This window comes from Echiichthys vipera (genome assembly GCF_963691815.1).
Source record: "Echiichthys vipera genome assembly, chromosome: 9".
Taxonomy (NCBI): Eukaryota; Metazoa; Chordata; class Actinopteri; order Perciformes; family Trachinidae; genus Echiichthys; species Echiichthys vipera.
In genome coordinates, this window is record NC_139834.1 from 25700911 (window position 1) to 25714495 (window position 13585).

The 13585-nt window shown below is 40.9% G+C and overlaps 1 protein-coding gene across 1 annotated transcript in view; it reads right to left on the minus strand.

Annotated features, from left to right (window-relative positions):
* The window catches only part of mtor (mechanistic target of rapamycin kinase), an 88986-nt gene that overhangs the window by 24044 nt on the left and 51357 nt on the right, over window positions 1-13585 (minus strand). The window contains exons 30-34 of the mRNA XM_083919474.1: window positions 12135-12274; window positions 9271-9371; window positions 8590-8705; window positions 5114-5191; window positions 4486-4593 (exon numbers count right to left, since the gene is read on the minus strand). Of these exons, the coding sequence (XP_083775600.1) occupies window positions 4486-4593; window positions 5114-5191; window positions 8590-8705; window positions 9271-9371; window positions 12135-12274 (543 nt within the window). The remainder of the gene's footprint in view (window positions 1-4485; window positions 4594-5113; window positions 5192-8589; window positions 8706-9270; window positions 9372-12134; window positions 12275-13585) is intronic.

Consider the following 13585-nt stretch of genomic DNA (forward strand, 5'->3'; position numbering starts at 1 on the left):
GTTTAGTCTGGGTTTAACTGCAAGAGATTACTGACATTATTCTGCCAAGAAGCTATAAATGGCAAATTATCCAGATCAAACAACTTGATTGAGAAAAACAGCTGTGTATCATGAGGGGCGTCATCATGGACATGTGGTCCATGGTGTACTGTGTAACCGCAACGTCCCTTGTTTGAATCCATCTGTGGAATCCACTGTTACACATCATCGCTCTGTCTTCCCACATTTCCTGTCTGCCTCTTGAATATATACCATCACATAAGACCAAAAATTCCCAAAAGGAACAATGAGATAAACCAAACTAATTATTAGTATACCAAATACATACACGCAGTCAATCTTCTGCCACACTATATCCATGTGTGAATGTTTGACTCTTACGCTGCCAAAGGGCCTGGAGAATGAATTAATATAAATTGGGCAGCTTGAGAATGGTGAAAATCATAATCACATGATTTTGGTCATTAATGAGATCATGATTATTTAACATGATTACCCATCGCCTTCAGACACATCATGCATTTATTTATTTATTAATTAAACATTTTTTTTTAAAAACATGTACACTGTTAAAAATGTGTGTGTAGAGGGAAACAGGTACCAGAAGTAGAAAAGGAACTTTTTCCAACAGGTAAGCTAAAAATGCCTCATGATTTGCTTTAGTGGAACAACTGAGACAGTAGAAAGAGCAGGGAACAAAAGAAAATCAATCATTTTGAACAGGAACTGAGGCTGTAGCGATACACTCATTTCCTGGTACGATACAAAACAGGATATTCAGCTCACGATACGATACATATGACGATACTCAGCCAACAATATGGTTCGATTTGACACGATTCAATACGATACACTTGCATAATTTAAAAAGGTTTTAAAGGGACCGTGGGATTTTGGTGACATCTTGTGAGTGTTCCATTGACTAGGACTGAATTAATACAAACTTAAAGAATCAATTACACAATATATGGCTCTGACTGGACAGCAGAGAGCAGTCACTTTGATTTAATGAACGCCAATCTAAACATGAATCTCTCACAAAGCTAACATCAGTAACAAACGTTGATAGTTTATGCAGCTGAACTTAACGCAGATGTTGCATTCTGTGATCCTTTTTTTTCAGCTCTGCCTGAAGTTTTTAAAGCCAAACAATATGACAAACGGTAATGTAACAGCAACAGAGGACAGGGGAGAAGTTAGTTTGAAGTTGGATATTAGGACAGTCTGGGTTTGTTGAATATCCAACTCAAAACTAACTTTGCCCCAGCTGCAGCAGCAGGTATCGTGCTCTCCCTGTCATCTGCGGAGTGTGGCCGCTCGCGCATCTCTGTGGGAGAGAATGACTTTCTGCTCCTGCTGTTAATGCAGTCTCAAATCTCGAGTCCCCATCACTGCTGGACAGACAGCTAGAAATGCTCTACAGCGACACTAGCGGCTGGCGGACCTAATAGCTCTTCCTGCAAAGCAAACGGGGGAGGAAATGGGCAGCCAGCAGAGTGCCAGTGGAATTTGAATGAGATTTAATGTATCAATACTTACGGCCAAAAATTAATACTTTCTGTGGAAACAAAATATCGATTTATATTGCAAAATCGATAAAATCGCTCAGCCCTGACAGCAACCTACAGCTAGTCCAAAATACCCATTCTGTTCTCACAGGGAAAGAAGTGCAGGAACTCACTCTGACACTTCTACCCACAAGTGTGGGATGCAGTGTTTTCATACATCCTTTGATGAGAGAGAGATACACAGTGGTATAAAGAAAAGGAAAAAGTAGATGAGCGGGACAGTGACTCCCTGACAGATGTGTGAGGTTAGCCTCCAATAAATCACTAGAGAGAGAAGAAACCTTTCAGGCGTGGCAGACCCAGTTCTGGGCCCATTATGTGCCCTGTCTGCTCAAGAAGACCCCTCTTGATCCCAAATACCTTCTCAAACCAACCTCCATCTGTTATGAATGGAAAAGTCAAGACGATCAAGAGTATCTTCATTTTACTGCACAGGGATTTGTGTTTGTGTGTGTGTGTGTGTGTGTGTGTGTGTGTGTGTGTGTGTGTGTGTGTGTGTGTGTGTGTGTGTGTGTGTGTGTGTGTGTGTGTGTGTGTGTGTGTGTGTGTTGGATGGATTCCATTAACCAGTCAAGCATATTTTATAGAAACTTTTGAAATGTTACAACGAAATTAGTTAGAGTTTGATGCATTTCTAACAGCTGGGTAATACCAGTAAACAGGGAAATGGGTGAAACTACATTTTTTCTTGGTTCTTGGTGCTGACTAATGTCAAGCTTATCTAAACAAAACAATTTACTCTAATTCTTTAATGCACCGACTAATAGTTGAACATTCATCGCACCCAAATGTATTACGTTATGCCTAATGCTTTTTCTCTGAACAAAAGCAATAGTAATGAAATGCAAATGATGGACAGTCAGTCATCCATATTTGTGCTCTGCATCTGTTGCTACAGAGTAGCACTCTCTGTGATTGGTCTCCTGGTTTTATGAATAAAACATTCCACTCCATTTTCTGTTGTTTTTATTTTTTTGTAAAAATGAGCCACAGATTGTCTTACGCCTGTATTATAACTTGTCATTTTTCATGCAGTCAAAGCAAGTGCTGTCTTTGTTTTGGATTATTTCCATCATTATCTCCTTCACTGTGACCTTCTGATGTGGACTGGCATCTGGATGCAGTAAGTGTACTGGCATTTGCACTCCATGCAGTGGCCTTTTATAAAACTCAAAATTTGATTTTGAGAAGAGTAGACTGAGGCTCTCTGGGCAAGCACATGCAGTCTTCAGACAAACACAATGTTCCTGTGCAGCGGTTAAGGTAAGGGTGACGCAGGTTGCTGGGATTTTCCAAGATGTCAGTGATATCTGAGCAGGAGATGAGTGACAGGAATGCCAACAGGGACTGAGAGCAAGAAGAATTATACATGCTGCATTAAACTGAGTATCTTGAATGCCATGGTATCAGCGATGGTGCATCACAGGTCAGGCTTATCAGTTTTTCTGCCTGACTTAAATTCTTCCCTCAATATGCACATACAAGGCTGAGACCTTTTAAACAATTACATTTGAATTCTGCTGTAAAAAGTCCAATATGGAAAAGATGAGCTTGAACAGTATTATCTTAGATCGAATGGCATTTGTCTCAAATTCCAAAGACTTGGAGGGTGTCAGGATTTTCCCCAACCGCTTGTGAATTTGTGGTTCTTTCACACATCCTGCTGTCTTATTTAACAACATGTACAACACTGCAATTCACAATTAATAATGATAATAAATAGTAACTGGAAACTTGCGATGGGATTACACCAGCCAAATGTCGGCCCAGGCACGTAAGGTTTGCACAGACCACGGCCATTTTCTGACTCAGTCTTCATTATGATCACAGTTACACACCTGTAATGTTTGGTGACGGTGAAGGTGAAAACAAAAGCAGCGCTGTCGTGGCTTGTAATCATGATCAGCTAAAATAAATAAATAGGAAGAGTTTAGATGGGGTCACAGCATGGGTTACACAAAACGAGCCAAGGGTCTTTTCATGGAGGCGTGGGGCAAGCGATCTTATTTTCTTTTTTTTAAATGTGCAGGTATTTTTTCCGCTGTGATTAAATTCAACATTTTTCCCTTGCATGACATTATGAGCTTCGGATCGAGTCAGAGGCAACAAAATAAAGACAGTGATGCATGTTTATATCAACCTCCTCTGCCACTGGGCTTGTCTAGTGAAAGCCCCCTGGGATGTGACAGGAAACATAGACACCCAGAAACAAAGGTGAAAGTGGTGGTTAACATGGTGCTGCCTACTTCAATCAGTAGGTAACATTAAAATTGGACTCATCACAGGATAAGATCCCCTTAATCGCTATTATGATAAGAATGAGGATCATGGGGAACACATTTGGTCACTTGTAGACTGGATTGTGTTCTTGTGGATTTATAAGCTGTAGCTCACGTGACCCATTCCTTTCTTTGGTGACGTAGCAGCAAGGTTGTAAGTGAAATTCTGTAGACAAATGAGACTAATTTGGTCAGGTCGTATCTAGTTTTGGCTACATGTGGAACATTGATTTTGTTCAAGCACCGTAAATAACACTTACCACAGCCCAACATGATTCTACTTTAAATTAACAAAAACATACTTTAAATTTACTTCCAAATAGAAAAAGAATCAGTAGCTGTTGCAGAATGGAACAGAAATTAATATACAAATCTACAAGATAGTGAATCCGCACCGAGATATTAGTGTGTGGATGTAGGGTGGTTGGCTTGTAATGTTTCCCATTAGTAACAGTAGTCCTTCCAACATCTGCTTTACGTTTGCAGTTCCACACGTGAGTGAATGAGAGTGTGTGTGTGTGTGTGTGTGTGTGTGTGTGTGTGTGTGTGTGTGTGTGTGTGTGTGTGTGTGTGTGTGTGTGTGTGTGTGTGTGTGTGTGTGTGTGTGTGTGTGTCCGTATATCATGCACTGCAGTTACCTGAAGCCTCTCCCACCATGTTTCTCGAATGATGTCCCTCCTCTCTGGCACCAGCTTATACTGGATCACCTCCTCTAGCTCTGACAGCATCTGGCAAGACACCATGGCCTGGAAACAAACAAACTCACATTCTTATCCACACATTCATGATTATTGTTGCTAAAGCTCCTTCTGTGCAAAATAAAAAGGACCATTAAACCTTGTAAATGGATCAGAATCTACGGCTGAATGCATTCAGCGACCCACTGGACCTTCTTGTGTGGCATCTGTCAGAAAAGGTTGGTCATCATTTGATGGCTTTGTTTACGGCTACCATTTGTCAAAACATTTAGAGTCTAGATGCCTACTGAAGTGTGTCTGCTACTCATGGCAACAACAGGAACATTATGTAAAATCAACTAGCTAATGATGTTGATAACCTGACAACATCTGTATTAGAGGAACACTGCTGCACTTCTTATTGGAAATAATACTTGGATAACTGCACATATAATAAAATGGGAGTGGAGAAACAATAAATATTTATGATTTGACATCTAAGGGAGCTGGATCAGAGAGTTAATCTTTTATAATCATCATCACTTTAGCCAGAGGTTAGATATTTTGGCTGACTCAGCGGAACACTTACCCCATAGGCTCGACTGTAGCTCTCTCCAGCCATGGCCGTCAGCTCAGCATCCAGGAGGTCTCTTGCTTTGTCAATACACTAAATGATGAAAAAAAACATGTACAATGTGATCTTTAAGACAGTGCAAGTATGAGGCATGAGACCAGCATTAATTACTAAATATGTAATATATATAAATATGTAGATATATAAATAAGGTAATTATGTGGGCCTGTTAGAAGGGGCCTGTAGCAGTGCAGAGATGGGGGGTTGGGGTATTTACTCAGGCTCTTCTGCTGGATGATAGAAAATCTTAGATTTGGGAAATACAGGTTTAATCTGTCACTTAACTTTAGCTGGCCTTACACCAAAAGACCTTTCAAGAGATTTCACTGCCGCAGACACATTTTTTTGTGTAAGAATAAAATCGTGAGAGTTTTACTAGGATCTAAGTTATATTGGACTGTAAGAAAGGAGGGGAAACTGATGAAGACGTGGAGTGAAAAACAGTGTCAGTGTTTATTTCGGCATGTATCTGATCCATCAACCAGCACTTATTTTAATGAAAAACTTTAATTTTTTAAACGGTTTGCCTCTCATTCCTACAGTCTTCTACCGTTAAAATAGTGCAGCTAACATCCAAACACAGTTTATCTTGGATTTAATTGATCTATGGATTGTATTGAGGCAGAATTGACAAGAATACTGTCGAAATATGACATGGTTTATCTTGTGTATCTAGAGTTGTGTGTTTTTTGCAGACACAAAAGGAAAGGTTACATGTTTTAAAAGGAGTTTGGCATATTATTTTTCACCAGGTGCAGGGTGAGAAATAATCTTAACAGGAATCTATTCTTCTTGCATAGAGTGGCCCTGCAACATCCCCCGTCTCTGCAAAAATCTTACAGTCTATGATAAAAAAAAAAAATTGCATTGTCTTTAGCTATGACAAGGTGTCAGACTTCAATCTTATCAAAGTCTTCTAGTGTATGCTTGACATAGTTTCCTTCCCCACATACTCCAACTCTTAGTAAAGCTAACAACAGCAATAATGGCATTTCCTCTTCAACATGAGGTTAGCATGACCCCAGAATGTACCATGACATGTTAGACTATCCTTAAACCTTCTTGCATCAGGACCAGCCGTACTAAACCCAGGAAAAAAAAACACTTTGTACAAATGAACGTAGGCATGAGATTGCTTGCCGCTCACACACTTTTCACTTAAGTGCAGCCAACAGCGACACATTAGTGCAGCTAGGAGTAGAACGCTTGCTTGTATAGCAAAAATGGTTTGATGCACTGCTGAGTGCCAATTGTTTTATGAGGAGGGAAATGAACTGTTTAGAGCAACAGTGTGAATGTTATATAACCACTGTTGTGGATGTCAAACGCATCGTTAAAACAGCCTAAGATGTGCATACAAACATTCAGACAAAGGAAGAGGAATTGCAGAGTCATAAAGAATAATTAAAAATAGGGGCCCTTAGTCATGGTTCCTGCCATGAGCATGATGCAAATTCCCAAACCTGTTCATGATGTTCAGCCAACCGTCAGAGTATGATCATGCCCTAGAAATGTTTTTCCTACCTTCTTATTTTTTCGCTCTCTTACTTTATATTACTGACTCATTTCTGAACCTCCAGTTCCCTGACATTTCGTAACAGGACTACACGTCTCCAAATTCAAGGATGCTGCAGACATTCCTTCGGCAAAGAACCCTGAGGTTAGGAAAAACAGTAACTGAGACAAAGAGCTGATCCAGAGCAGCAAAAGGGACAAACAAGGACACAAGTACTTTGGCTGAAAACATTCTGATTTCTTGGGCATCTACAGTCAATGTTTTTGGGAACTGTTATTAGTGGGAAGGTAAAATGAGGGAGGGTGCATGAGGAAGTTCTCTGAGGCCAGGACATACAGCTGTTTCAGAACAACTCCCACCAATTATTTTTTTTTTTGTGGGGAGGGAAAGGAGGAATGGCGTGCCTAAACACCTCTTCAGGCATGCACAACAAGAGGAGGGGTTATGGGAGGGTGGTTGGGACGAGGTGACAATGAGGCTGCTTCTTTACAGCCTCCCCTCAGTTATGGTCCTGTTTACTCCTGAATTACTGCGCAGGGGCCTCATTGGAAATGTGCAGTCCAGACGACTCCTGATAAATGCAGTGTCTGGCTTCTGGCAGCACAAACAAACTGTGACCCAATCTTTCATTCTCTTACATAAAGGTTGCACTTATGTACTTATAAAGTGTTAAATCCAATGAGATTACTTTATCATTACAGAGTGATATGAAGGCCTATATTTGAATGGTTAGGGCCAAATGAACCGCTAGAGGAAACGTAAAGTTCGTAAAAACCATGAGACAATTTACAAATCAAACGCTCACTGGAAGACTGGATACATCATGAACCTTGGCACAGTCACAGACTGCTTTACTGTGTGCGCTGTGTCTACACATCATCGCTGGAACAGACCAAACACTGAGATTTATAAAGCTAAAGGTAACCTGAACCATGCCACAAAGACACACGCCGACACTCTTGGAGCATATGTCTGGTTGTTGGGGGTGTAGAGGGAGGAAAGGAACAGCCCTATGAAATCAAAAGGACTTAAGTGTGAGGATTACCAACCACATCCGAAAGACTAGACTGAGCTCATGTTGACATTTAAGCTTTCATCCTCGCTCCATCTGCTTTTCATTCCTCTTCATTCATTAAGAGTGGCCTCATTGTCGCGAAGAGTCAAGCTAGTCTGCTTGCCCTATTCAGCTGATGTAGTATCCTATGAGCCACACCTGGATCTAATCAATTAGAGGAGGGAGGGCAGCAGTGGAGCGGCGAGGGGGCACAGAGAGCATGTCTCCCAGGATTTGTGGTGAAAAAAGGGACATGGAGGAAGAGTCCAGGGAAATTGGAGGTGCAGGTGTTCACTGGTGTCAGTATTGGAGCTTGTGTTCATTAGACGCACTGGCATCCAGCCTGAGCAAATCCATCTCCAGGGAAAATTAGCCCATCTAACGTCCCAACCTTCATCAAATGAGGAAAACACTAACCTGACCTCCACCAGACCTTGTTGACAGGCAGACAGGAGGGGCAACAGGCTCCATATTTTTTTTGAGACTGAATGCTTCGATGATTTACAATTTTAAGAGTTATATAACATTTTCACAGCAAGAAGGTACCACATTATAAAAGGGAAGAAACAAAACAAACCTTGTGCATTTTATTCCTTTTAATAAAAATCCTGAGGTGATGGGGGAATTTGATCCTGTCTGGAATAGCCCTAAAGCCATTTTATGTTTTTTTTTACTGGGTTTCCAATGTTTATAACTTTTCAGACCTTGCTATAAAGACTAATGAAATTTCCAGAAGTCATGAGAAATTCCCACGCCTTATGTCTTTATGAGAGGTTTTCCAAAAATATAGATTTTTAATGTATATGGAATGAGAGGGAATTGGATCAGTCGGGTGGGTTTGTGAGAGGTGGTGTTACCCACCTGCTGGGCCAATGAGAAGAGGTCCTGATGCAGGGCTAGCACTGCTCTGTAAAAGGCGCCATCGTGTGTGTCTCTTGGAATCATACATGTGTACTCCTCCATGCTGTCCCAGTGTCCTGGAATCAATCAATCAAGTTATGAAAAAGCACATAACAGGTTAAAGCAGCTTTTAATAATGACACAAATTGCTAATTAGCAGATGTCTTGAGATCTTACTCCAAGGTTTAGGTAGGACGTCATTGCCGTTTTAAACTACACTCTACCTCAGCTAGCTATAAATTATTGCAACATCAACAACTTGCTTCCTTACGACAACAATAAAAGATGGTCTTCAGATGGACAAACCTGCTGTCTCAGGGTTTACGATTGACTTTAAAAAGTCAAAGCCACAGACCGCAATCCTTGGAGGATGCTTCTGCAGTGTGGTCCCTGCTTTTCTCCACCATTCCACGTTATGATATGTCAATGTTATGACTGGATACCTTTCCCCGTCCCGTTACGTAAGGGGGACTTGGCAAGAACTGTTACTGTTTTCATTACTGCAGGGTTTGATTGCATTGTTGCACTGTCCGGCAGAGGATGGTGTGGAGGAGTGCTACTACATTGTTCATTGGTACCCTTTTCTTCCAAATATATAAAATTCGTTAGTTCATATTTGACATAAAGTCTTTGAGTGTTTACCTAGACCCCAGGCGGCCGCAGCAGCCATACGAGCCATCTTGGCTTGGGTTTCCTCGCTCACCAGAGTCCACTCCTCGCAGCACTGCTGGTGCAACTGGCCCCTGGAAAACATTAGCCACAGTCTTGAGATGGTAAAAAAAAACAGATCCAGATTGGTTCAGTCCCATGTAAAGATGCTGAAACCTGTTAATTAGAAACTGATCTCAGCCATCATCAGGTTCCCTAATTGATCAGGAAATCAGGTGCAGGGTATTATTGTAGACACAGCAGTATGGCTCCAGGGACTAACAATATACTCTGTGACGCAGTACAAAAAAGGATTGTTGTCAATAACTGAGCGCTCCATCATTGCCATCTCAAATGATTTTCATATCATATGGTGTCAAGAGCTGTGTAAAAAAAATTGAAAACTTTAGTGAAATTGCAAAAGCTGCAGCTTTTACAACTTATCTAAAGTTATTCTACACTGCACTGGTCAAATCTTTGGCTTCAACAGATAAAAAAAAACGTGTCTCAAGTTCAAGTCCTAATGATAATCTATACATGTAAGACATTAAATGTACTCCTGTGCCAGACAACAATTGAAAAAATCCTTCACCAGCATTCCAAACTAAGGATGAGAAGGACTTGGCTTCTTTTACATCTGCCATTATTTATTTTTTCATCTGTTCTCAAAGATGAGCATCTTAAATCAGTGTACCATGACTACCGTCCCATAATAGTTTGATAAAATCAAGAATCCCAGCAAACAGATGGATGTTCCTGTTGGGGTCACATGCATCTAACCAAGACTAAATCCTCATTAACAACAATCAGTTGCAGCATTGTCCAGAAGGAAATCAAACCCAAACGCATGTGTCTGTCAGGCAGGATGCTGCAGTGAGCTTAGATGAGGCAGAGAAGGAGAGAGGCACAGACAGAGAAAAAGAGAGAGGCAGGTTTGGATGGGGGTCAGTGAAGTGAAGCCGTTCTCCAGCTGCTTGGCTATCATATAACATGAAAGCAAACGGTACAAAAAGCTCCAGTACACTGGGCGTATGTGTGTGTCTGCAGCAGACAAACACAGAGTCCATTGGAAGGAAGAGTGGCAGTTTTAATTTGACTCAGCAGACCCATTATTCACATGTTTGGAATTTCAATGATAAGTTGCTCCAAAACATCTTAAAAGAGGCATTCATTTAGCAATGTAAAAGTATTTTGAAAGCCCTACGCTAGGACAAGCCATAGGTCCACCCACACAGGGGTTTCCACTTGTGCCTGAGTTTACGCCAACTGTGTTTGATTGGCATCTCCCTCACTCTCGTTAGTTTCCTTGTACCTGTTTTGGACGCCACGATGACTAACCATGACTCAGTTCCATTAAGTGGTCCAGTAAGCCATGACAGTGAGCCAGTGGACCCGGGAACCAGCTCACCTAAATGGAATGCAGTCGTTTTTAATATTATCAATTCAACCTGTGCTCTTCCTTCTATGATACGTCTAATGTGAAGTTCTATTAAATATACATTTTGGTGACATTACATTAATCACGTGAAATCTCTGCCCCACTTCAGCCTAAACCGAACCAAATCACCTTTAGTTTGTTTGTAATTTTCTATCTTTGTAAAACACCAAAAGTCACACAATAACACCAACGGATTAAGGCCGCCGTAGGTCAGGAACTCCTCTGTTCTGTGAGGTAAAATTACTGGGTTTTTTTTTTGCAATGAAGTCTGGTGTCTTTGACAAGATTATGCAACGCTGCAGTTTTCCCCATGTAAACTCAAACAGGGCTGTCTGACAGCAAGGTAAAGCGGTGAAATTATACACTTTTAGGTGTCTTAAATCATTTAGCTGCTACCGTCATCCACCTACAGCAGTACGCTGCTTAGCCTCTATGTCAGTACTCCTGTCTGCTTCTCCCAATGGACCGCCATCTACTGTGCGTAAAACACTGACAATGGAAAAGTACCTCATACGACCACCCTTCCCTTTAAGATTGATATTCAAGACACTAAATGTTTCTCCAATATTCAACTAATGTTTAACATCGACTGCGCCTGGGTTATTTGGATGAAATCCACATGACATCCACCAGTTTTAGATTACCGCAGAGAACAGAGATACAATAAGACTCTTTTCTTAACAGGGAACAATCTGACCCTTGTGCGATTTGCTTCGACAACTGACCCGGTCAACTGGTGTATCATCTCCGAGCCTTACTCATCCACAAATGCACAAAGACTCGCTTCAGCTGAGTCATTGTCTTGTAAAATGTCTGAATCATTTTCTTATGAAATGACTCACAGTGTACACAGCAATGGCACAAGTGGGCAGGTTACATAAGCCAATAAACATCTGCTTAGCGTCATGAGCTCTGTGACGACCCACATATTTGGATCCCTCTGACATCTTGTGACTTTCTTTTTCCCTAAAAAGTGCTCTTTGAAGATGGGCTGGGCTGAGCCTCCGCTGTGGCAAGCTCTTAGTGCTGGTGGATGCCCGTTTGTAAGTCAGGAATCATTAGGAATAGGCAGTCAAGCAAATAAAGAAATGGAAGCTGGCAACAAGTCTACAACCTCAGACACTCTTTATCCATTAGAGCTGAAGATAAAAACTGAAGAAACCAATTTCTTCTAATCTGATCTATTTTATCACTTCAGCTAATCACACAATACGTTTATACTAGAAAGCCCATGGCAGTATGTTTTAGAGAACTAACCTAAGGTAAATTGAATACAGTCAGCAAACATTTATACTGACTCACTAAGTGTTTTTATAGGAAAATACTTATCAATGAATCTAAAACCTGAAGGCAGGAACGGCAACCTGAAGGAATTGTTGCAGCCCTACTGAACTCTCAATAGATGTAACTCCTGACATACCATTCTCCCAGGGCTTCTAAGCAGCGCATTCTGCCCAGGATGAGCTCCGGGTCCTCTTTGTTCATGTCGATCTTCTTGTCGTATGCTACCAGGGCATCCTCCCACTCATGTAGCTTCTCATACCAAGTGGCTTGGATTTCCTAGCAGACAAATGCAGAAAGGAGTCACATGAAATTGAAACCCACATGGGTGGGTGAATTATGGGCTACTCCTATAAAGGTGCTATAATTGTAACTGATCGAAATGGGATGATGTGTTCAAATTCAAAATTTGATGCATCTGAATAGGCCTTTCTATGTCTCCTCACTGCCTTGTTGCTTGACTGAGCACTTGGACTGTGGACTGAGGCTGCAGGAGTCGTCCAAAATGGAACTCAAATCCTATGGGCACGATGAATCACGATGTTGGGCTCAGTTGGCGATGGACGCATTCTCTGCATTTCATTAAATAGCAAAAAAGTGTTTGTTAACCAGACCGTTTTAGAATTAAATACATTTGTTTGGGGTTTTTTTAAGGCAAAAGGAGTTTTGGAACGACAATCCTTGTGGTTTTCACGGTCAGACACAACTTTCATTATATTCGGTAGACATCTACCAGTGATTACGTGCAAAGATCTCTTCCAACCTTTGCTGAACTGAAGATTCCCAACCAGTTTACTAAACAGGGAAACCTTGCATCTTTTCACAGTAAAGATTTCCAAATGGTCACCTCATAAAAAGGTTCCTAGAAGTGCGGTGAAACTGTGTTTACTGAGCCTTTTCACTTTTAACATGCTTTTACAGTGAAACATAAATGCAGTTCACGAGGGCAGAAGGAAAGACCTTTTCCACAGGAGTCCTACTGGTTAGGGACAACATCTGACATGACTTCAGGCTAAAAATAACCACTTCATAAAATCAAGTGAATGCACTCTTTTAGAAAACCCTATGTTAAGGCAATATCTGTCACACAGCCCTGTTTTTGTCACAGTGTCTTCCCAATACTGTCCAAATACATTACATTTGTTCAGTTCAATTCATTCTCATGTCTACAGCTTTTCTCCAGTGTGTTGTTAATTTATATTGACTTTCCCTGTGTTAGTTTTTGATGTCAATGATGGACATGTATGCTTAAAAAAGAAGAAAGAAAGAAAAGGTTTTGTTTTGCTTTTTTATGTTAAAAAATAAATCACACAAATCATGTTCATGTAATGAAGTTATACCAAATACCCCAATGTCAATGCATGGCTTTAATTACCGGTGACAATAGAGAATCAGTGCTGATGATTGGTACTGATCCTAAAAAGACTATCCGGTACATCCAAGCAACAAGCAAACGAAAAACACAGTCACTAAATTATGAAATTTTGTTAACTGGGAGGGAGAAGGATAAGAACGTATGTAATTAATGTGGAAAATCTGTACGATGATGTCCAATGCACATCCACCGTTTGTTTCATATCTGGACCAGAT